General features: G+C 39.5%; 1 protein-coding gene across 4 annotated transcripts in view; it reads right to left on the bottom strand.

Moving 5' to 3' along the window:
- LOC124795243 (zinc finger protein 250-like) overlaps positions 1-26,628 on the bottom strand; it is a 182,907-nt gene that overhangs the window by 44,392 nt on the left and 111,887 nt on the right. For 3 of the 4 annotated variants that reach the window (XM_047259173.1, XM_047259176.1, XM_047259174.1), the window contains exon 7: positions 24,776-24,895. The exons of the other annotated variant lie outside the window; for it this stretch is intronic. In XM_047259173.1, the coding sequence (XP_047115129.1) occupies positions 24,776-24,895 (120 nt within the window). The remainder of the gene's footprint in view (positions 1-24,775; positions 24,896-26,628) is intronic. 4 annotated transcript variants of the gene reach the window in all.

Raw genomic sequence — 26,628 nt, 5'->3', positions numbered from 1 at the left:
TTGATAGCACTAAAATTATTAATTATCCTTGAGTACTTTACACCAAACTTATTCATATGCTGTACACATTTTCTTACACCATAATGTCCGCAGCCTCTGTGAATATACCATATAAAATCGTTCTCTACTGTTTGTAGAATACACAACCTCCAGGATGACTTACCTTCTTTTGCTCTCCAGAACAATGTATCCTTGTTCCACAACCACAGTGGTTTGACCTCTGTTGCTTTTAGTGTCAGTTTAGGATTGCTTATTTTATGACTAAACTAACTATCCATTTCAACATCTTTTTAAATTCCTATTGCCAGTTTTCTTACTTCATCATTAGTGCAACTTAACCACAGAAAATTTATAGTGAAAATCATCCTGGTCCACTAGTTCACTCCATGTAATTCATACCTACAGACAGTCTAGGTAGTGATCTGGGATGACATTTTGTGACCCTTTGATGTCGATGACTTCTATATGATATTCTAAACAACAATCAGCTCTCCATCAAGAATATTAGTGCTTGATGGCCCAAATAAATGAATATTTTAGATCCCCAGCCTAATGTTTGAAGTGTCTGAATACTCCACATAACTGTATGTACATCTTTTTCTATTGCTGTGTAGTTTAGCTTGTGTTTACTTAAGCTGTGGCTTGCAAAAGCTACTTTATTATGTTCTCTTACATTAGAGTGCCATTCCTCTTGAAACAATTCACATGCTATTCTGTATTCTTATTTGTCAGTTGCTAGTCTGAAGCGTTAATTTAATCTTGGATGTTTCGACATGGATGCATTCATCAAGGATAACTTAATGTTCTGAAATTCTTCTTGACGTACCCTCATGCCGTATCCACTTTGATTTCTTTTTCAATAAGTATAACAATCTTTGATCCTTCATGGCTTGTCCTTTTATTTATCTGCAATAAAAGACTGCTAATCACAGAAATGACCAAAAGTTCTTTATATTCTGTGCCTTCAAACACTCCTCAATTGAAACTTCTTGGCAGATTAAAACTGTGTGCCGGACCAAGACTCGAATTCGGGACATTTGCCTTTCGCGGGCAAGTGCTTTACCGACTGAGCTACCCAAGCACGACTCACGCCCCATCCTCACAGCTTTAATTCCGCTAGTACCTCGTCTCCTACCTTCCACGGGGCCTGAGTCATGCTTGGGTAGCTCAGTCGGTAGAGCACTTGCCCGCGAAAGGCAAATGTCCGGAGTTCGAGTCTCGGTCCGGCACACAGTTTTAATCTGCCAGGAAGTTTCATATCAGCGCACACTCCGCTGCAGAGTGAAAATCTCATTCACTCCTCAACTGTTTGATCTGTTCCGGACCAGGTTGTATCCCATGTACATCAACCGGATGTCCCGGGAATTCGAATTCTTCCTTTCCAAAGCGAGATTTCAGTAATTTCATAACAACATCTTTTTCTTGGAATTTCTTTAAAGTCTTAACTATTCTTCTACAATGCTCATCCCACATTTAAGATACTATCAAAATGTTAACATATACTATTAACTCCTGTAGCAATTCCTTCCGTAGTGCTTCATAGAGTGCTCTTATAAAAGCCAAAACTGAGATGTTCAATCCAAAAGATAAAAGTCAAAATTTACAATTTACTATCATATAGAAATGCTGTGTATTTTCTAAATTCTTCACATACACCAAGTTCAGTTGAATCCACTGAACCAAAATATCTTCAATGCTCAAATTTTGCTGAGAAATCATCAATACATGCAACTCATTCATCTTTTGTTCCTTGTGTTTATTTAGTATATGTGTGTCTAACACAAGGTGTACCCCTCTTTGTAAGTTTTCTTACAATTAGTAATGGAGTGTTGTAAATGCGAAGACTCATTTCTATAATTTTATTTTTGACCATTTTATCTAGTTAGTCTTGAACTGCCATTCTTAAAACTAATGGGGTTGGACAAGGTTTATAAAAGAACAGTTCTCTATTCTTAATTTTGAAATGACATACTTAGTTCCCGATCACTCCCAGTTTATCAGAAAATACATCACAAAAAGATTCAAAAATATTACATAGCTCCTCCTTCTGCTATTTGGTTAATACATTGGATTTGTAAGCTCTTCGTTGCCAGAGATTGTCCCTTATCTCTCATTCTGCTGCATTTTCTTCCTTGCTAACAATTTCAGTTTTCGCTATTAAATAAACATTAATAGTTTCATTTTCTATATTAAGTGAATAATTCATCTTAATGGTACTTCATGACATTGTTCATACTCCCAACATAATAGTTCGTTATTCAACAATAATTTTCCTTTATAGGTTATCACCCAATCAATCCCTAACAACATAGGTGAAAGTACATTAGGTGCTACTAATAGAGTTTGCATAAACCTAAAATTATTTATACATACTGTTCATCTCATCTCCTCTTTAATTGCTCTGCCTTTAGTCCCAGTGATCCTGATAACAAGTACTCCACTTACTGGCAGCAATATATGACAATGACATTTACTTTTAATGGAGTCTATTAGTTCTTGCAACACCAAAGACATTTCACTCCCTGAATCTATATAAAAGTCTACCTGTCTAAGTCCCACAGTTCTTATTACTACCGGTTCAATCGGTTCCTCTTCTGTAAATTGTTGTTTATTCAATAACCACACTTTCATTGACATAGTTTGCACAAAACAATAAGGTTTTATGCATATGGGCCTATTGCAAAAACGTTACATCTTAGACAGTGGACCTTGTTATAGGATGTTCCCCGTTTCCCATCACTACAATAGGGTAATCAGCCTTCCCCAAGCTTTGATTGGAGTATGTCATACTTTGGTTCTTGCTGCTGTCTATGTCTTGCTGCTGTCTATGTAAATAGTAGTGCTGGGAGTAAACACTTGTATTCTCGTTTGTTGTGGTTCTGGGTGCCATGCATTATTGTTACTACATTGTTTACTTATACTTATGAGGCATTAATTACCTTCTTACCTCCTTACATTTCTGTTAAGCTATTTATTATCTTCACTATTATTATTTAAAATGTTGCTTCCACAGGTGTACTCATCTCCCTCCTTGTTCAACCGATCTAGTCCTCCAGCAACAGTTAACAGTTCATCAATATTTGTCCAGCCCATGTATACACAATAAGAAAGTTGCCGAATTAATATTTTCACTTGAATGTTTTCATCCAGTGGATTCTCTAAATATTCTGATCAGGCTGAATGGCATTCAATGTACTTCCTTTCGTACCCCCATGAACAATTATAATACTTGAGGCCTAAAAGTTGTAATGTTAGTTCTTGCTGTGTGATATTAGGCTATTCCTGTGAATCAACTGTTTGTACTGTTGTCGGGCATCCAGCTGTGTGCAGTCATCTTCTTAACATGATATTTCAACTGTGTATCTTAGTGTCATCTTCAGGTGTCACTTGTAGAATGAGTGTCTTTTCCGCATCTTGCCTCCTTCATACCTGTACCGACCCCTAGCCTTCCTTCACTGCTGGTCGCATTCCGCGACGGGTGGGGTGGGGGATAGGGGGACAATGCTCCCAGATACTGAGTGTCAAACCGAGACTCCCAGTACTCCTGTCACCTGCTCCCGGCCAACACTGTGATTTTAGTTGGCTGACTGCTAGGTCCCAAGTTTTGCTGGGAATGAACTGAGTGTCTGTTGATCAACCCATCAGCCACTCATATACCAATAGCCTTCTTCAGAACACAGTCCCAAAATGTCGAGGTCTGTCTTAGCACTTCCTTTTCCTGTATTTCTTAGAGTCCCCATGCAGTGTTCCTTGCATCTTTCTTTGATTGTCCGTACAGTCTCCCAGATATATGCCTCACTGAGTTTACACGGAATACGGTAAACACTTGGTTTATGTCGCCCCAAGTCATCTTTCACTATACGTAATAGGGCACCTGCTTAGGGAGATGGACAGAAAATGCATTTAATGTTACATCTAGCTAGGATTATGCCAATTTTGTTTGACACTTTGCTTGTGTAAGGCAGATACACCATTGTCTTCTCTTCTTTGTCATTTCCTGTCGGCTGGGCTTGTACATTCTGCCTGAAAGCATGTCAGTTTTATGTCTCATCATATCTGTTCTTATTGAAAACATGCTGAAGGATGTTAAGCTCCCTCTGTAGGCTTTTTTTCGTACAATATTGTGCAGGCCCTTTGTACCAATGATGTAGCCCACCCTTAAGCTGTGAAGGATGATGGCAGCTGACACCATGGAGGTACAAATCAGTGTGGGTAACTTTCCTGTACACACTGTGTCCTTTAATGCCATCCATTCTGCACGTGACGAAGACATCCAAAAATGTGAGTTTGGCATTCTCTTTCATCTCCATGGTGAATTTGATACTAGGATGCAGAGAGTTCAGATGTTGGAGGAACTCCTGAAGTCTTTCACTCCCGTGTGGCCACACCACAAACATGTCATCAACATATATGAAGAAAGCATGTTGGCTTCAGTGCAGCTTTCTCTTCAAAATCCTCCATAAACACATTTGCCACAATGGGTGACAGAGGGCACCCCACAGTGGTGCCATTCCCATTTGTTCATAAAAGTCGCCACTGAAGAGAAAGAATGTTGATATGGGGACAAATTCAAAAAGATTTGTCATTGTCAGGTTGAATTTCTCCCTGATCAACTTGCGGGAATCAGAATGCGACATTCTGGTAAAGAGTGATGCCACATCAAAGCTCACTGTAAGATCCTAGTCACAGAGGCGTAGTTCTTGTACCTGCTGAATGAAATGTGCGAAGTTCCTGAGTTTATCGACATACGGGCTTAATACTGCTGTCAGATGTTTGTGCCTATGTTGCACACTACAGGACATAGAGCTACATCCCATTTGTGAATCTTTGGTAAGCCATAAACCATTTTTTAATGCTCTGTTCATTATTGTTTGTTGCATTTGGTCAGGGAGCGTGTCACGTGACACCCATTCAAGTTAATCATTGATCTATTCATTTGGTTTTTTTATTACAGAGGGCAGCCAATCCTCTGACCAAACACGCCGAGCTACCAAGCCAGCTACAAGCCTTGGTGGAGCAACATCTCATGGTCAAAGATATGGTTTACCAAAGATTCACAAATAGGATGTACCTCTATATCCTATAGTATGCAACATAGGTGTACCAACATACAGGCTGGCGAAACATCTAACAGCAGTATTAAGCCCCTACATTGATAACTGTCAGGAATTCTGTACATTTTATTCACAAGGTCCAAGAACTACACCTTAATGACCAGTACATTACGTTGAGCTTCGATGTGGTATCCTTCTTCACCAGATTGCCACTTCTGAGTCTGTCAGCTTGATCAGGGCGAAATTCAACCTGACAATGACTAACCTCTTCAAATTTGTCCTCACATCAACATTCTTTCTCTTCAGTCACGACTATTATCAACAACCGGATGACAGTGCCACGGGGTGCCCTGTGTGTCACCATCTGTGGCAATCCTTTTTATGGAGAATTCTGAAGAGAAAGCCCTGGAAACAGTGGCACTGAAGCCAACATGCTTTTTCAGATATGCTGATGATATGTTTGTGATGTGGCCACGTGGGAGTGAAAGATTTCATGAGTTTCTTCAACATCTGAACTCGCTGCACCCTAGTATCAAATTCACCATGGAGATGGAAGAAAATGGTGAACTCACCTTCTTGGATGTCTTCATCAAGTGCAGAATGGATGGCACTATAGGACACAATGTGCACAGGAAAGCCACTACACAGATTTGTACCACCATACTGCCATTGTCCTTCAAAGCGTGAAGGTGTGCTATGTACAATGATGCACAGGGCCCATGAAATATCAAAAGAAGAAAGCCTACCAATGGAGCTTAACCATCTTAAGTGCATTTCCAAGAAAAACATGCTTTCAGGCAGAAATTACAAGCCCAGCAGACAGAATATGACAACGAAGAGAAGACGATGCATATCTGCCATAGGCTGACAAAGTATTAAACAAAATTGGGAGAATCCTGGCTCAATGTAACATTAAATGCATTTTCCATCCATCTCTTAAAACATGTCCCCTTTTAGGTATGATGAAAGATGACTTTGGGCTCCATAAACCAGGTGTTTACCATATTCCATGTAAATGTGGTACAAAATATATCAAGGAGACTGTACAGAAAATTGAAGAAAGGTGCAAGGACTACAGAAGACACCCTGAACTTCAGCAACCAACAGAATCTGTGGCTTCAGAGCACTTCATGGCTGTAGGGGACTTCATGAAGCATGAGGAAACAGAAGTGCTAAGACATCCTTGTTATTCTGGAACTGTGTTGTGAAGGAGCTTATTGAAATACGAATGGCTGATCGACACAGACACTGGGTTCAATCCCAGCATACTATCCACCAGGAGTGACTTCTGTGCCTGATGCATGCCACTGGAGTATTGAGGGACCAAAGTTAGTGCCCAGTATCTGACAGCACTATCCCCCACCATTCCATCTGTTGCAGTGTATGACAGGCAGTGGAGCAAGGGGTTGGGAATGATAAAGAGTATAAAGGAGGTGGGATGTAGCAAAGATGCTCACTCTGCATGTAGCACCAGCAGATGACACCAGGGTATATTGCTGAAATATTGTGTTACAAGAATGACTGCACCTAGCTGGAAACCTGACAACAGTACAAACAGCTCTTCCTGTTTCGTTGTTGACTATTAAACTTTTCTGTAAAGTATTCCCAAGACATAAAATCTTCAGAATGGGCTATTCCTCATCCAAGTGCATCTTCAATCAAGTAATGGTCTTCCCAGTTTTTAGGCAAAGATCTTGATAACACCCCATCTGGTATAAACTTGAGAAATTGTTCCGAGTTCATTCATGTCCATAACTGTTGTTCACCCAACCATTTGCCTGAACTACTTTCACTAGTTACATTAGGGTTTTTTTTCCCCACTTTAAGGCTTGCTGTGTTTTTTTATGTCTTTCCATCATCTTTGTAACTCTTGCTCACTAATAGTAGATTCACCTGTAGAACTGGGTGTAAGAATAGAGGAATCAATCCTCTCAAGTACTTTTTGTTCTACAAATTCCTACAATCACTATTCCAAACTAGACAATGTAGTATATGGACTTGAAATTTCATTAAATGCCTTGCCTTGTACTAATACATCTACTCTTTACTTAGTATCTGAGATTTCTTTATAAATTATTTTTAAATCTTTTGAATTTTGTTAACATGATACTCTGTTTCTTACGTACTAAGTCTCTCTACCCATTTACTTCAGTTTGAGAATCCTTAGTCTATTACTTATGACATTTTCTAAAGTAGTAATCCTTGTTCCTTGTATTTTAATCATATTTATTGTTCCCTCTAGTTTATTACTTACTGCTTCCTCTACTTTATTACTTATTATTTCCTCTTATGCTTTAACAGTTTCTTCTAATTTTTATTATTATTACTGTCCCGTTGTGCCTTGAGCATCTCCCAAGTTTTACAAGTAAAGCTGTCATATCAACTCCCTGTGCTTCAGTTGGCATTTTACATATAGTGACTGACAGAGACTGTTAGCAAAACCATGATCATGAAATCACAACATCTGGCACTGAATTCTCACACTACACACAATTTATAATGTCAGTTCTTAATAATGTTCACTATGAACAAATCCCCCCCATGAACCATGGACCTTGCCGTTGGCGGGGAGGCTTGCGTGCCTCAGCGATACAGATAGCCGTACCGTAGGTGCAACCACAACGGAGGGGTATCTGTGAGAGGCCAGACAAACGTGTGGTTCCTGAAGAAAGGCAGCAGCCTTTTCAGTAGTTGCAAGGGCAACAGTCTGGATGATTGACTGATCTGGCCTTGTAACAATAACCAAAACGGCCTTGCTGTGCTGGTACTGCGAACGGCTGAAAGCAAGGGGAAACTACAGCCGTAATTTTTCCGGAGGGCATGCAGCTTTACTGTATGATTACATGATGATGGCGTCCTCTTGGGTAAAATATTCCGGAGGTAAAATAGTCCCCCATTCGGATCTCCGGGCGGGGACTACTCAAGAGGATGTCATCAGGAGAAAGAAAACTGGCGTTCTACGGATCGGAGCGTGGAATGTCAGATCCCTTAATCAGGCAGGTAGGTTAGAAAATTTAAAAAGGGAAATGGATAGGTTGAAGTTAGATATAGTGGGAATTAGTGAAGTTCGGTGGCAGGAGGAACAAGACTTCTGGTCAGGTGACTACAGGGTTATAAACACAAAATCAAATAGGGGTAATGCAGGAGTAGGTTTAATAATGAATAGGAAAATAGGAATGCGGGTAAGCTACTACAAACAGCATAGTGAACGCATTATTGTGGCCAAGATAGATACGAAGCCCACACCTACTAGAGTAGTACAAGTTTATATGCCAACTAGCTCTGCAGATGACGAAGAAATTGAAGAAATGTATGATGAAATAAAAGAAATTATTCAGATTGTGAAGGGAGACGAAAATTTAATAGTCATGGGTGACTGGAATTCGAGTGTAGGAAAAGGGAGAGAAGGAAACATAGTAGGTGAATATGGATTGGGGGACAGAAATGAAAGAGGAAGCCGCCTGGTAGAATTTTGCACAGAGCACAACATAATCATAACTAACACTTGGTTTAAGAATCATGAAAGAAGGTTGTATACATGGAAGAACCTGGAGACACTAAAAGGTATCAGATAGATTATATAATGGTAAGACAGAGATTTAGGAACCAGGTTTTAAATTGTAAGACATTTCCAGGGGCAGATGTGGACTCTGACCACAATCTATTGGTTATGACCTGTAGATTAAAACTGAAGAAACTGCAAAAAGGTGGGAATTTAAGGAGATGGGACCTGGATAACCTAAAAGAACCAGAGGTTGTACAGAGATTCAGGGAGAGCATAAGGGAGCAATTGACAGGAATGGGGGAAATAAATACAGTAGAAGAAGAATGGGTAGCTTTGAGGGATGAAGTAGTGAAGGCAGCAGAGGATCAAGTAGGTAAAAAGACGAGGGCTAGTAGAAATCCTTGGGTAACAGAAGAAATACTGAATTTAATTGATGAAACGAGAAAATATAAAAATGCAGTAAGTGAAACAGGCAAAAAGGAATACAAATGTCTCAAAAATGAGATCGACAGGAAGTGCAAAATGGCTAAGCAGGGATGGCTAGAGGACAAATGTAAGGATGTAGAGGCCTATCTCACTAGGGGTAAGATAGATACCGCCTACAGGAAAATTAAAGAGACCTTTGGAGATAAGAGAACGACTTGTATGAATATCAAGAGCTCAGATGGAAACCCAGTTCTAAGCAAAGAAGGGAAAGCAGAAAGGTGGAAGGAGTATATAGAGGGTCTATACAAGGGCGATGTACTTCAGGACAATATTATGGAAATGGAAGAGGATGTAGATGAAGATGAAATGGGAGATACGATACTGCGTGAAGAGTTTGACAGAGCACTGAAAGACCTGAGTCAAAACAAGGCCCCCGGAGTAGACAATATTCCATTGGAACTACTGACGGCCGTGGGAGAGCCAGTCCTGATAAAACTCTACCATCTGGTGAGCAAGATGTATGAAACAGGCGAAATACCCTCAGACTTCAAGAAGAATATAATAATTCCAATCCCAAAGAAGGCAGGTGTTGACAGATGTGAAAATTACCGAACTATCAGCTTAATAATTCACAGCTGCAAAATACTAACACGAATTATTTACAGAGGAATGGAAAAACTAGTAGAAGCCAATTTCGGGGAAGATCAGTTTGGATTCCGTAGAAACACTGGAACACGTGAGGCAATACTGACCTTACGACTTATCTTAGAAGAAAGATTAAGGAAAGGCAAACCTACGTTTCTAGCATTTGTAGACTTAGAGAAAGCTTTTGACAATGTTGACTGGAATACTCTCTTTCAAATTCTGAAGCTGGCAGGGGTAAAATACAGGGAGCGAAAGGCTATTTACAATTTGTACAGAAACCAGATGGCAGTTACACGAGTCGAGGGACATGAAAGGGAAGCAGTGGTTGAGAAGGGAGTAAGACAGGGTTGTAGCCTCTCCCCGATGTTGTTCAATCTGTATATTGAGCACGCAGTAACGGAAACAAAAGAAAAATTCGGGGTAGGTATTAAAATTCATGGAGAAGAAATAAAAACTTTGAGGTTCGCCGATGACATTGTAATTCTGTCAGAGACAGCAAAGGACTTGGAAGAGCAGTTGAATGGAATGGACAGTGTCTTGAAAGGAGGATATAAGATGAACATCAACAAAAGCAAAACAAGGATAATGGAATGTAGTCTAATTAAGTCGGGTGATGCTGAGGGAATTAGATTAGGAAATGAGGCACTTAAAGTAGTAAAGGAGTTTTGCTATTTGGGGAGCAAAATAACTGATGATGGTCGAAGTAGAGAGGATATAAAATGTAGGCTGGCAATGGCAAGGAAAGCGTTTCTGAAGAAGAGAAATTTGTTAACATCCAGTATTGATTTAAGTGTCAGGAAGTCATTTCTGAAAGTATTTGTATGGGGTGTAGCCATGTATGGAAGTGAAACATGGACGATAAATAGTTTGGACAAGAAGAGAATAGAAGCTTTCGAAATGTGGTGCTACAGAAGAATGCTGAAGATTAGATGGGTAGATCACATAACTAATGAGGAAGTATTGAATAGGATTGGGGAGAAGAGAAGTTTGTGGCACAACTTGACCAGAAGAAGGGATCGGTTGGTAGGACATGTTCTGAGGCATCAAGGGATCACCAATTTAGTATTGGAGGGCAGCGTGGAGGGTAAAAATCGTAGAGGGAGACCAAGAGATGAATACACTAAGCAGATTCAGAAGGATGTAGGTTACAGTAGGTACTGGGAGATGAAAAAGCTTGCACAGGATAGAGTAGCATGGAGAGCTGCATCAAACCAGTCTCAGGACTGAAGACCACAACAACAACAACAACATGAACAAATCATAATATTTATCACAAATTTTGACTAGAACATCTCACCCGATGTCTTAACTTTGTGCTGCAGTGAACTACTGTGGATCTGCTGAGACACTGCAGATGCGTCGTGGAGATCAACTATAGTGGATTGACGCTGAAACTGCTGTGATGTAGCAGGCAACAGGTAACTGCATGGCTCCATAGATCACATGCCGAGTTAAACTGCTGCCATGGGGTCTGTCCACTGCTACAAAGACAGCACTCTTCTTCTTTGAACTCGACATAGCTATTCCGTGTTACACCTCCAAATGTGTGTACATGACTCATGTCTACTGTTCCATAGACACAAAAAATGTTGTAATGGCTGACTATGTTCCTCTGAACAACCACAATTTGTATCTTCCCGTTATTCACACAGATTTTTTTTTTCTCCTCATTACAACCAACACAGATGTATCCTTCTCTAATATTTTTACCGATTTGAATCCAACCACACAGCATGTAGACTTTCGACTGTTAACTCTGATTGCCCTGGGAAACAATGTATCTTCTAACTTAATTTTGCTAAAAATTATTTTACTCTTCTTTTTTGCCCTTTCTTCAAGCCTCTTTTCTTTTGCATCTTTACTGAGATTGCCAACTGAAATGTTTCTTCCTACTTTTCCTCTTTTGGTGATAAGGTATTGATAGGTAGAAAAGTTCATTAACTGATCTGCAGAATTTTCATACGTTAATTCTTCCAAGGTACTTGCAATATATTTATAGGTCACTGCTTTTCTTGTGAGGAAGGCGTCCTGCAGATAAGTGCCCCTTTAATTGTGGATCACAGCTCTTCTCAGTGGACTACTACTTTTGTGTTGAAAGGCGTTGAAAGATATTTCTGTTGGTCAATGTATCTATTGGAACAACACATCAAAACAGTTGGAAACCGATGTACTGGCTATTATATACAATTCTAGATGATGACAGAGTGACTACCTCTGCATGTATTCCATGCAGACAAGACAATGTATGTCTATCGGTGACCATCTAGATAAAATGTATGTCTATCAGTGGCCATCTAGATAATAACAATTTGTACCAATATATTTCAACATCATTTGTTCTCTGGCGAGCTTTTTCTTTGATATCATAAGGGTCACATTCTCTCCATGCCATTTACCCATGGCACCTCAAAGCAGATGACTCCACCCAGCAGGTAGAAGGGCCCATCTGCGGCCCACATTGTCAATAGCACAGCACTGGTACAGCTGCAATCTGGACAAACCATAAAACCTCTGGAAAGTAGGGTACTTCCTACTTACTAACTACCTTAACTCGTGAATATCTTTTCTTGGCCAGTGGAGAGCAGGGATGTGGGACATCTCATTCTCAGAATGACATTCCACACTTCAAAAGCTTTAGCTAAATCTGGTCTTAGTAAGGATGAAGTAATTAAAATTCTTTTATGCTGCTTCAGAATCTCATTAAGTTTTCACAAGGAATACTCAAATTTTGCAAGTTGTCAGTCACCTTCTGCACCTAAATCCCAGCCCAGTCATGGGGATTCTATTGCTGGCGCACTGTGAGAAACTTAAGTATGTTGATGATTCAGCTCCCTTTCCAATGTCACATGACGTTTTTGTAATGTTCAAGCAGGTCAGAAATGTCTTCCCTCTGTGGCATCACACAGTACGCCATGCTTCTCCAAAAAGCATCAGTATTGTCTGGAAAGCAGTAGTGAGCATAACAGAAGCTGATGCCCACATCATGCAGCAAACTGCTGGGCATGTGGCAAGCGTGTTAACCTGGCCGTTGTATGTCACCAATGGTCCACTCGCCATGTGCTTCACAGCAGCAGTCAAGGCTGCACAACCCCCAGTTTCTTTGCGCCATGGAAGCTCACTTTGGTTTATTTATTTATTTATTTATTTATTTATTGTTCCGTGGGACCACATTTAGGAGAAGTCTCCATGGTCATGGAACGAGTCAATACATGAAATTATAACACGATTGTAGAAACACATAAAATGAAACAAGTCGTTAGTTTAAATAAAGAAAATCAAGAATGTAACACTGGAATTTGCTTAATTTTTTATCTCTTCCAGGAGCTCCTCGACAGAATAGAAGGAGTGAGCCATGAGGAAACTCTTCAGTTTAGACTTAAAAGTGTTTGGGCTACTGCTAAGATTTTTGAGTTCTTGTGGTAGCTTATTGAAAATGGATGCAGCAGAATACTGCACTCCTTTCTGCACAAGAGTCAAGGAAGTGCATTCCACATGCAGATTTGATTTCTGCCTAGTATTAACTGAGTGAAAGCTGCTAACTCTTGGGAATAAGCTAATATTGCTAACAACAAACGACATTAAAGAAAATACATGCTGTGAGGGCAATGTCAAAATTCCCAGACTATTGAATAGGGGTCGACAAGAGGTTTTCGAACTTACACCATACATAGCTCGAACAGCCCGTTTTTGAGCCAAAAATACCCTTTTTGAATCAGAAGAATTACCCCAAAAAATAATACCATATGACATAAGCGTATGAAAATATGCGAAGTATACTACTTTTCGTGTTGAAATGTCACTTATTTCAGATACTGTTCTAATGGTAAATAAAGCGGCATTTAGTTTCTGAACAAGATCCTGAACATGGGCTTTCCACAACAGCTTACTATCTATCCGTACGCCTAGGAACTTGAACTGTTCCGTCTCGCTTATAACATGCCCATTCTGTCTGATTAAAATGTCAGTTCTTGTTGAATTGTGGGTTAGAAACTGTAAAAACTGAGTCTTACTGTGATTTAGCATCAAATTATTTTCCACAAGCCACGAACTTACTTCATGAACTACATTATTTGATAATGTTTCAATATTACACACAAGATCCTTCACTACCAAGGTGGTGTCATCAGCAAACAGAAATATTTTTGAATCACCTGTAATACTAGAAGGCATAAGGCATAAGGTTTGGCCAGTCCTTAAGGTTCCAGCTGGACAATGATGCGGTCATGACTAATCAATGACACGTCACTGGCTCGTTTCGCCTCAGTTTGGAAAGGCCCAGTGCCATGTCCTGTCTTACTGGCACAGGTACATTCCTCTCCTCAGAGAGCTGTCATTAGGAGCTAAGTACAACAATGCTGCAGTACAACAATGCTGAAGTACAACAATGCTGAATGCATTCTCAATTGCATAAGCCCCTACCACTCCTTCTGTGCATGCTCCCTTAGTCAAGTTTCCCCAGCTCAATGTCTTTTGCTGTAGCCCCACTCCATCAGCCCTTGAGAGGAGGTCCATGTTAATTTAGAGGGACCATTTAAGGGTGCTATATAGTTTCTGGTGATGTGCACCCTCTCAAACTTCCTGAAGTACAACAATGCTGAATGCATTCTCAATTGCATATGCCCCTACCACTCCTTCTGTGCATGCTCTCTTAGTCAAGTATCCCCAGCTCAATGTCTTTTGCTGTAGCCCCACTCCCTCAGCCCTTGAGAGGAGGTCCATGTTAATTTAGAGGGACCATTTAAGGGTGCTATATAGTTGCTGGTGATGTGCACCCTCTCAAACTTTTTGTTTGTTATGCACATCTGATCCATCACCACTACCACTGCTACTGTCTGTATCCTTTAGAGGAGTTTCACCACAGACGGAGCACTGTGCACCCTAGTGTCAGACAATGGGCCTAATTTCCGTTGACTCAGTTGAAAGCCTTCTGTTGCTGCAAATGTACTAACAATCTGACCCTTTTCACCTTGCTTCTTCAAACAAGGAGCCTGTGCGGATGGTCCACACCTTCAAGACACAGATGTGCAAGGCCTTGAAGATACTGTTGACCGAGGATGCCTTGCACAGCTTCCTCGTGATGTATATGAATATCCCCGACAACAAAGTCGGGACGACCGAAATCCTGCATGGACGCAAGCACTGCACTATGTTAGGCTTCCTGTGTCCCATGCAGTGCGCCCATTAAGCATACATGCCTGCCTACACAAAGAGTGCTTGTGCCTGGGCAGGCACATCTGGCTGGTGTCTGGATTAGACCGAAGTGATTGTCACATGGCAAGGTGGGTGCAACCTGCATGACGTCACAGTCGAGCATGCCCATCCAACACACCACTGAAACTTGCTCCGGCCACAACTGCAGTTGCAATTTTCAACCCAGACCTTGTCTCCAACTCCAACCCCCGACCAGACATCAGGGTCGCCACTAGCTGGCTCTGTTGCCCTTTCCTTGTACCTCCTGCACCTTGGTATGACCTCTGCAACTGCACCCAAGGCTATCGATGGGTGGGTGAATGGGCGACAGCCTGGGAGCCTGTGGAAATGGAACAGCTCCCTCTGTCACAATCTTCCCTCATCCTGGTGGTGCCAGAGAAGTGTACTGCCTTGGGTGCACTGTCATCTTCACAGATCTTGACCAGGCCTCCTGACAGGGTCAGGCTCGAACCTATGGTCCTAGATCCACTGGGTGAGAGCACTGCCTCTCCATCCACTCACGTCCACCAAGACCAGAATGGACATCTTCGGCACTATGACTTCAGATGTGGATGAGGAGCATCCTCACCAGTGATACAGATCGGTGGCACTACAGTTAGCTTTGCTAGTGGCCACAATCACAGGGTTACATGGGAGAGACTGATGGCAGTTTGGATTTAACTGAGTAGCCGTGAGCCACTCTTCTTGTGTGTCACAAAGCTCAGTTAAATCTTGCCTAGCTGCTGCTACTGGGATGTTGGCCCTGCTTTGGACACTGACTTTGTGGTTTGTATTCTTGGCATATATACAGTGCTCTCCTCATAACAATCTTGGCTTGGTTATAAATAATGCATGTGTATCAGGTGCAAACACTTAAAGAATCAGCAATCTTTGTCCATTCTATGACCCTCACTGACAGACTACTTTTAACTGTTTACAGTACACACATAGTGTCAGTGACCCCCAACTCAGTAATTTACAAATTAAAAGGTTCAGTTAGATCAAATACACCCTTCATTACATGTTAATGACGACTACTGTACTAATTTGATAAGATGACTAAATTTCAATAAAAACACTCGTCTGTCCCAACTCAGAATACTGTTCAAGTGTGTGGAACCTAAACCAAATAGGACTAACAAGTTATACTGAACATAAACAAAGAAGGGCAGCAGAGGCTTTGAAGCAGTCATTCTTCCTGCATTTCATACAAAATTGGAACACGAAGAAACCCTAACAAGTGGTATAGAGCTAAGTACCCTCTGCCATGTACTTCACAATATTTTGCTACGTATTTATGAATACTGTCTTTCCAGAATGTTTCTCCTGAATACCATGTATTTTATGATCACTGCATCTGCATACTAATTACAAAGAACCTGATATATTTGATGAAAACCTCTTACTTCTTCTTTAACTGAAGTATCAATGTCTGGTGCAAAATTGAGTATTTATAAACAAAAAGCATGGCTTTAAAGTGAAGTCTTTCAATTAGACTCTTTAAGAAAATCTGCTTCTGTACCAGAAGAAAGTTTTCTCTCTGCTGCTGTTAGGCATTTCTTATATTTTGCACTGTATGATCTAATGAATAACACTAACTCTCCAAAATTATTCTAGTTTCTCAGGATGTACTCTTATTTAACTGCTGATACGTAACTACCTATCCACAAATTTTCTTTCTGTATAACTACATACAAGCTGCCAAATACTAACATAAATTCTTCACACAAGAAAGGAATAACTGGTATAAGCCAACCTCGGGGTAGATCAGTTTGGATTCTGGAGATATGAAGCTACATGAAAAGCAATATTGATGCTACAATTTCTCTTAGAAGACAGGTTAAGGAAAGGCAAACCTACATTTACAGTATTTGCAGACTTACAAAGCTTCTGACAATGTTCTCTTTGAAATTCTACAGTAAAATATATGGAACACAAGGCTATTTACAAATTGTACAGAAACCAGATGGCAGTTACAGAGGTAGAGGGGGCAAAAAAGGGAAACAGTAGTGGAGAATGAGTGTGACAGGGCTGTAGCCTATCCCTGATTTTATTTACTCTGTACATTGCACAAGCAGTAAAGGAAACAAAGAAAAATTTGGAAAAGAAATTAAAGTTCAGGGAGAAGAAATTACAACTTCTGATGACATTGTAATTCTGACAGAGGCAGCAAAGGGCTAGGCAGCAAAACTGCTGAAGCTGAAGCAGAGAGGATATAAAATTTAGACTGCCAATGGCGAGAAAACTGTTTCTGAGAAGAGAAATTGATTAATATGGAATACAGATTCAAGTGTTAAATCAAATAATGGAAAATGCAGGATGGAATGTAACAATATTATGAAAAGCATACTTGCTACTCGCCATACAGTGGAGACGATGAGTCACAGACAGGCACAACAAAAAGAGTGTCAGAAAGTGAGCTTTCAGCCAACAAGGCCTTTGTTGAACACACACACACACACACACACACACACACACACACACACACACACACACATGCAGCTTGCACACTCATGACCACAGTCTCTGCCAGCTGAAGCCAGACTGCGAGCAGCAGCACATGATGGGAGAGGGAACCAGTTGGTGGGGTTAGGGAGGAGGCTGGGGTGGGGATGGGGAGGGACAGCATGGTAGGGGTGGGAGAAGGTGAACTGCTGCTTGTGGGAGTGTACATTAAATGTTAAGAAGTCTTTTCTAAAGGTATACTGAAGTGTCAAAAAAACTGGTATAGGCATGCATATTCAAATACAGAGATATGTGAACAGGCAGAATACAGCGCCGTGGTCGGCAATGCCTGTATAAGACAATAAGTGTCTGGCACAGTTGTTAAGTTTGGTTACTGCTTCTGCAGTAGCAAGTTATCGAGATTTAAGCGAGTTTGAACATGGTGTAAGAGTCGGTGCAGGGGTGATGGGACACAGCATCTCCGATGAAGGGATTTTCCCATATGACCATTTCACAAGTGTACTGTGAATATCAGGAATCTGGTAAAGCATCAAATCTCCAACATCGCTGTGGCCGGAAAAAGATCCTGCAACAATGGGGCCAACGACGACTGAAGAGAATTCTTCGATGTGACAGAAGCGCGACCCTTCTGCAACCTGCTGCAGATTTCAATGCTGGGCCATCAACAAGTGTCAGCATGCGAACCACTCAACAAAACTTCATCGATATGGGCTTTTGGAGCTGAAGGCCCACTCGTGTACCCTTGGTGACAGCACGACACAAAGCTTTACACCTAGCCTGGGTCCGTCAACGATGACACTGGACTGTTGATCACTGGAAACATGTTGCCTGGTCGAACAAGTCTCATTTGAAATTGTATCGAGCAGATGGATGTGTACAAGTATGGAGACAACCTCATGAATCCATGGACCCTGCAAGTCAGCAGGGACTGTTGAAGCTGGTGGAGGCTCTGTAATAGTGTGAGGTACATACAGTTAGAGTGAAATGGGACCTACGGTACATCTACATATGACTCTGACAGGTGACACACATGTAAGCATTGTGTCTGATCACCTGCATCTGTTCATGTCCACTGTGCATTCTGATGGGCTTGGGCAATTCTAGCAGGACAATGCGACACCCCACATGTCCTGAATTCCTACAGAGTGGCTCCTGTAACATTCTTCTGAGTTTAAACACTTCCACTGGCTGCCAAACTCCCCAGACATGGACATTATGAGCATATCTGGGATGCCTTGCAATATGCTGTTCAGAAGAAATCACCACACCCTAGTACTCTTACGGATTTATGGAGTTGTGGTGTCAATTCCCTCCAGCACTACTTCAGATGCTAGTTGAGTCCATCATGCCACATCATGTTGCAGCACTTCTGCATGCTCGCAGAGGCCCTACACGATATTACGCAGGTGTACCAGTTTCTTTGGTTCTTCAGTGCATTTGCCTGGAGTGTAGCCATGTATGGAAGTGATCTATGGACAATTAACAGTTTAGACAAGAAGAAAACAGAAGCTTTTACAATGTGGTGTTACAGAAGAATGCTGAAGATCTGATAGGTAGATCAAGTAACTAATGAGGTACTAAATACAAATGGTGAGGAAAGAAAACTGTGGCACAACTTTACTAAAAGAAAGGATACATTGATAGTACACATTCTGAAACATCAAGGGATCACCAGTTTAGTACTGGAGGGAAGTGTGGAGTGTAAAAAATTGTAGAGGGAGATCAAGAGACGAATACAATAATCAGATTTGGAAGGATTTAGGTTGCAGCAGTTACTTGGAGACGATGAGGCATGTGGAGAATAGAGTAGAGAGCTACATCAAATCAGTCATTGGACTAAAGATAAAAACAACAACAGCAGCAGCAACATAAAGTTTTGGAAAAATGAAGAGGAATAGTTGCTAAAATTTGCCCATGAAGTATACTTTTAAAGTAAAAATAGCGATGGAAACATTTAAGATGATTTTTTTTCTCTCTGCTACTACATGACAAATATTTTAATTGCAGAAAAATGTTTCTTTAATTATTGCCCTTCAGCTTACTGCTCTTAGTGTTCTGGCAATTCATTATGATTTGCATGAGTGATAGAGTAATCACATGGAACAGTTCAAGTTCTGTACAATATTTATGATTTAGAAGCATAAGCCTCTTCATATTGTGCTGTATACCATACGTGGCTATGAATTTTGCACAAATGTAGTGTTAAATAATGTTGAAGTGTCTGCTCTTTGCCTCTACATTCCTTTCCTGCCTATTATGTTGTGTGTCATAATGAAAACCCTCAATGTCACCACAGCATGGTGAGTGGTTTCTTTTATGATAGACTGCAATGAAATAAATGGATACTCATACCACAGAATAGCTTGTAATTTTCCTGTGCTGCATCCTGTCTCATCACAAGCAATTATTTTCAATGTTACTGGACACTGGCATCTACAACCACAATGAATAACATATGATGGAAAATGTTAATGAAATGAAGCACACATAATACGAAATGAAAATCTGTTGATGAAAAAATAGCACCTTGCATTATCCCACAAATACAGTGAAACACTTGCAAAATAGTATTTGAGCAACTGCTATAATAATCACAACAAATCTGTTTTGATTTTTTGCAAGTGTACAGGAAAAAAGTAACCATTATCCATAATGGCTTCATTATGCCTTTCTGGAACATTTATGACCAGTCTGAATGCACACAAGTTACACCCTAACTGCCTTGAAATAGATCAAGTGACTTTCAATGAGGATGCAAGTTCAAAGTGTTATCTGTTCAACATATTGCTAATTCACAAGTACACTTTACTTTTAAGTTATTCAAGTGGTGGAGCTCTGTACAAGCGAGTTGTGTATTCTGCCGTCTTCTGTTTCTTGATTCACTTGGCAAGAGTTAACTGACTTACGACTACCAAGCATTGCTTGTGGACAGACAAGTTATAACTGCCTCTGGTGTGAATGCATGCAAAACTCATATTATGTATGTGTGTGCTTCTGTGTTTGTGTTCTAAATGTCTCAGTGAAGCTGAAAAGATATCTTGTATTCTAATGTAAATCCTTAAATTATGAAAAAGTGAGGCAAATTCTAGTGGACCAAGAAGAAACAAGCTAAAAACTATATTATACCTTTCTGTCTGTCTGTCTCTAACAAACTAATAGTGTACAGCATTACATACATCTTGTGGCACACGTGTAAATCAACCAACTGTTGAAAAATAAACAACTGGGATGACAAATAGAAACTAAAAATTAAAGAAAATGAATTATTTTGGATGTGTAGTTGTTGGTACTTTTAATATAATAGGCATAGTCCGTATCAATTCAGGCAGGCTAAGAAAAAGTCTTACCGTCATAACCTCAGATATTATTGAATTTAGCATATGTTAAAATGAACCTTCATAATCTTGGATATTATTGAATTTAGCTTATGTTAAAATGAAAGACTAAGTAATGAACATGTATTTTTTCGCTTTCTCTAAAAAAAATTCTGCTCTGAGATACAGTCCTCCAAAGGTGACACTGCGCATATCATTTTGAAGATGCGAATTTTGGAAAACTTTTTAAAATGCTGTATCTCTGGAACAGTTCTAGATATTTTGTTGTTTTTTTTTATTTGAAAGATAATTGCTTTAGGATTACAAAGAAATCTTCCATTTGGACTTATCTGTCAAAGTTAAGTTACTACAGCGTTCTGAACTTTTTTAAATAATTTAGGGAAAAAAATTTTTCCCAAAAATGCAAATCCATAAAATTTTGATTTTTTTTCTGTTGATCAGTACCATATAGTCTACATTACCTGGAAAGGAGAGCTTTCACTTTTAGGCTGAACAGGTTTTTTAACAAATGAAATTTTTGCCATATATGAAACCTGTTTTATTACCACATTATCACATAACAGGCTCATAAAAATCAAAACCTAGCCTTATTTAACATAATGTTAGTTTTGAAAGACGAGTAAGAGACTTATTTTTCAAGCACTGTAAATGGTTCCAAAATAAATGTGAAAGGTCCAAAGATTTAAGGGTTTCAATTTATACAACTTCTGTGCACTCTGTTTTGCACTGAAATTAGCCAGTCCACTGCTTCAGTATCTTCCTTCGATATAAAGTGATACCTTCCTGCTGAACCAATAGGAACTGGGGCACTTACAATCTTCAAAACATTGCGACCAGGAAGTAAGCACTGATGGCGTTGTTGCTGTCCTTCAGCTGGAAACCTATATCCAGCAGTTGGTCCATGTGGCAGCATAAAGTTCACTACAATTTCGTTTAACTCATAACTGGTGTCTATAATCTCTGCAATCCACCAGTCACAATCATACACATACTCCACAAACATCCCCCTTCCCAGGTTTTGAATCTGAATATTATCCTACTGTTTCTGAGGTGTTGGCCCAACAAATGCAATTTCTTCTTCCTTGCTCTTTAAAGTGCATGCAATATGAGTTCGCCCATCACTTTGGACCATTCTTCTTTTTTCTGCTCACAGAATTCTTCAATTTCCTCTTTGGACAAAAGAATGAGGGCTGTGGATGTATAAGATTTCACAACTCTCATAAAATCCTCAGGATTCTGAATCGCAGCTGTATTTGGTCTGGAAAGATTATGTTGTGTAGCACGGTGCTTCAGCAGGCCTCCTACACCATCACAAGGCCCCTTTCCATGACCAGTAGCACTGTGTACCCAGTCAGTTGGCACAAGCGACTTACTCAATTCAAACAGCTGGTAACGATTTTTAAAATGACTAGGAGCACCATCAGAAATAATGATGATCTTCTCTGCCCATTTGCAATTGAAGAATTTTGCGCATTTCTAGCAAAGCATGTGCCGAGTCCTGTGTCATCACTTATAAATGCAACACTTGTGGTCTTGTTTTGAAAATATTTCACTCCTGTAAAAATTGAAACCTGGTCATTACTCCAATGATACCCTTGCACTTCTAGTGGGAGGATTACAGACCAGTTCTCAGCAAAATCACAGTGAAGCACTAAACATAGTTCTTCAGCCTGTACACACCGTTTCACTTCTCCAATGTGTTGTTATTGCAGTTTCTTCAGATGCTGGGATGTTACTGCTGTCACTGACCATTTACCAAGTTCATCAATGAAACTGTCAAAGGCAACAGTTTTCTAAATTAGTTTATTTTCCTCTCGTCGCATACACAGAGTTATCTGTTACTTCTTCCCGGCCAAGTGTCTGTAAAGACAGTCCTCCCTTTCCAGGGCAGTCACCACATTCTTGAAACAACAAACAGGTCTCTCGCTCTATGTCACAGACTACTAATAACTTCACACGACCAACCAAGGTGTCATATGTCACATGCTCCAATAAGTTCTTCAAAGTTACCACACAAACTTCAAAATTTGTGCAGTACATACATAAACACACATCTCTAGGTTGGTATGGAACTACCCACTTAGGTAGTAGTGCACAAAATTTGGATCTTCCAGTATGTGAAGTTGTGTAGTTGCTCTTATAAATTGCAAAAGTTTCTTTAATACTGCAAGTCATGTACCTCTTCACTTTCACAATTTTTTGACTTTCAACTGTTACAGTTATACTGTCTTTTTTTGTTGGCATTCTGGTGAGAACATTCCCATTTATCTTCCAGATAAAATGACTGCACTATTTGAACTTGAACTGCTTCTATAGGATGACCATAATAGAGATCTGGTCTTCCAAAGACTCCTTTTACAGACCTCACATTTCTTGATTTGTTTACCATGAACTTTGATACTGATAGAACGTGGTTCAAAAGTGTTTTCTTACAAAATGTCTCTGGAATAATAGTTAAAACTAGCACCTTTTCACTGTAGGATGCACAATATTCAACAACTGAATTGATATTAGTGAAAAATTCCTGACAAGAGGTGCAAGAGTGATTTGGTTCATATTCTTCTGAAAATGGAATTTCTACTTTGAAGATTATGGTCAGTTTTGCTGTAGTGTATTCATCCATAGCTTTAGTAATGTCTCTGCTCTCTCTTGATGCACAGATCTTATGACTCGACTTCACTGACCACGGTTTCTTAACAGGACTAACACCTACCTCTGTAGTTGACTGATTCAGGGCATTTAATTCTTCCTCTACTGATGCAAAATCTGCATCATCTGCACTGTAGGAGGCTTCATCTAGTTCAAATACTATCAATGTTGTTATTCTGTCAAAACATTTAGAACACAAATAGTCATCACTGGAAACATCTTCACTTGGAAACAGAGTCTTCAAATGAGAAAACTTATTCCCAACCTGAACAAAGTCAGTTTTTTTTTGTCTTATATATCACTCTCTTATGGATATGCAATAGTCAGCATGCTTCACTCTCCTGTGGCTCCATTCAGAAGACATTTCAAACAGTCCTTTTCACAAAACGCACTACAACTGTGACAACCGGCAAATTCCTCACGAAAACACAGAACTCACTGGATGGTCCCAAATAGAAAGAAGCCTCTTCAGTAAACAAATTAGCACTGAACAACTAAATACAGAAATCCGCAATGAACAACCATGACAAAGAAACTGACAAGGAACTACAACAAAGTGTAAGAAATATCTGCAACAATGAAAGTGAAAAGAAATAACTGCAACAAAGAAAGTTATAAGAAATAACTGAAACAAAGACAAGAAAAAACATTGTAACAAAGAAATTAGTAAGAAACAACTTCAATGAAGACATACAATACCCTTGAAAGTAAATACCCTTGAAAGTAATTTAAAAAAAAAAAAGGATTAAAAAAAAACTGTTCAATTTAAAAATGGAAGCTCTCCTTTACTGAGAATATGGTACTACATGGTACTAATCAACAGAATCAAACATATCTTTACTGGATTGGCATTAAAAAAAATCTCTAAATTATAAAAAAAAATACAAAAGGCGACAGTAAAAGAACTTTGACAGATATGTCCAAATGGAGGATACTATTGCAATCACAAAGCAATTATCTTTCAAATAATAAAAAAAAACTCTTACAAAATATCTATAACTGTTAAAGGGATACAGCATTTTAAAATATTTTCCAAAATTCGCATCTTCAAAATGGTGTTGCAGTGTCATCTTTGGAGGCCCGTATCTTGGGGCAGGAATATTTGGAGAAAACAAAACTTACTCCTGAATTTTAACATATGCTAAATTCAACAACATCTGAGATTATGAAGGTAATCACCCTGCCTGAAGTGATATACAGGTTATGCTAATAAGGAAGAAACAGACAATAAGCAAATGGCAAAAATATAGGAGAAATGTATACATGCTGAACAGAAATATACATCATTCCACATCAGGAGAGAGATATGCCAGGAGACCACTGATGGCTCCAGCTGAGTGGATCATAATTTGATTAAATGTGTCCGTTTTCATTCATTTTAAGAAAGCAAGATAATTTCCTAGTGTCACATATGCAGCCATTTTCTTTGACAATGTTTGTATTTCAATTTTTACTTAATCTATTTGATCTGGTTCTCTATTACCTATGTCCAAAGTGTATCTTACCTTGAAATTTTCATCTCCAAATAGATTAAGAGCCTTGCTAACAGGCAGCGTCACTTCTCCTTTCAGCTTGGATATGTCAAGTGTAGAGAAGTTCTGATCCAGTTTTATACTTATCGGCCACTGTATCCAGGATAAATATGTACAAAGCAAGGTGATTAAGGGTGGCTAAGACCCAACTTCTCTTTACAGCAACATTCAGAAAATGACGAGAAAACAAAGACTATTGCATGCTCAGTTTAAAATTGAATGCAGACAAACATTAATGGCAGCTCATAACCTATAACAAAAGTTGTGTGTGAGACCTACAACAGCGGCAACTACTACTACAGTCAGGCCTTGGTGGAAGATCTCTCGGAGAAAGTCAAAAAAATTATGGCCCAAAACTATAAACTGCTTAAAAAGTTTTTATTAAATTACATGACAATAAGCCCAAAGCCAAAGCTAAACACAGTTTATTTAATCAGGAAGACTTTATTACAATACTAGCGTGTCAGTTACACAATCTCTCAAAAGGGTGACAATACGAATAAGCACACTTGTTACTGAGAAATAAACTTCTAAAAGGTGACAAAGTAACAATTCCTGATGCAATTCCATTATGTTTTACTCAGAGTACACTGCAGCTTAATTTTGTTATTAATCTCTCATGCAGCTAACATTTCCAAATGACTGGAAAACAGTATAAGCCAACCCTGTTGAAAGTAAATGTAAACAAAAATTCCACAAACTTTTCCCTTGTAAAAGGAAAACATCGCTGCAAAAACCAAGGCAGTTTTAGGAAGCATTTCTTAAGCAAAACATGGAACCCTTGCTTTACATAAAATATTATGTTCTATACTGATAATGAACAAATATACAATCATATGAACTTTGCCTACAGACAAAATACAACTAGAACTATATTGAAAAATTGATAGAATAACTCTGAGAAATGTTTAAGCAGTAAAGAAAAATCATCTACGCTTTGGTAAAGAAGATCCATTAAACAGAATTTTTTTTTTCTCCACACACTGTTGATATGGCTGCCTTCACCTTTATTGTATTAGTGAAGTCAAAAAATTTAGAAATCACTATTCATTATGAAATAGTTCCACAACTGAGAAACTATGAAAGAATGATTTAGCAACCCATGAAAACCTGAAATTACACTTCAGAAATGGGAAAATATTCACTGTTCAGAGAAATCAGCAATCACATTTACTGATAAGGGGAGTCAGCAGAGAACAACTTATAAAACGGATATGACCACTAGAATGCAGTCTTAGACTACAGTAAAGGAAAACCAATTACAGACTAATGTATTGTTGATGACAAGGTCATTATAGATCGAGCACAAGCCTGGATTGGAAGGAAATCAGTCATGCTCTTACCTTCAGAAATTTAAAAAAATCACGGAAATCCAAAATCTACCACGGCTACAACTTTGCTTCTGCGGTTTTTTCTCAAAGTTTGAGGCTTTATTGTGAGCATCTTACAAGAAATTTACGTTTCAAAGTACTGGCCATCACTGGCCACTACTTTCTCCCATCTTTCAGGTAGCATATGAATCCCACAGTGAAAGAACTGGGCATCTTTCGAGAAGATCCATGCATCGATCCAATTTTGCAATTGTTCATATGACAGGAAGAGCTGGGCATCCAGGTCATGTGCCATTGAACTTTTAGTTGGTAATCAAAGGGAACAATGTCTGGAGAATACGGTGGGTAAGGTAGGACTTCCCATTTCAATGTTTCCAGCTATGTTTTGGCGGGTTTTGCGACATGGGGTCGAGCACTGTCATGCAGCAAAATCACCTTTTCATGTCTATCGCTGTATTGCGGCCATTAGTGTTTCAGTGATCAGCTCAAACACAT

This window comes from Schistocerca piceifrons, chromosome 4 (assembly GCF_021461385.2).
Source record: "Schistocerca piceifrons isolate TAMUIC-IGC-003096 chromosome 4, iqSchPice1.1, whole genome shotgun sequence".
Taxonomy (NCBI): domain Eukaryota; kingdom Metazoa; phylum Arthropoda; class Insecta; order Orthoptera; family Acrididae; genus Schistocerca; species Schistocerca piceifrons.
This window is presented reverse-complemented; position numbering and strand designations above follow the sequence as displayed.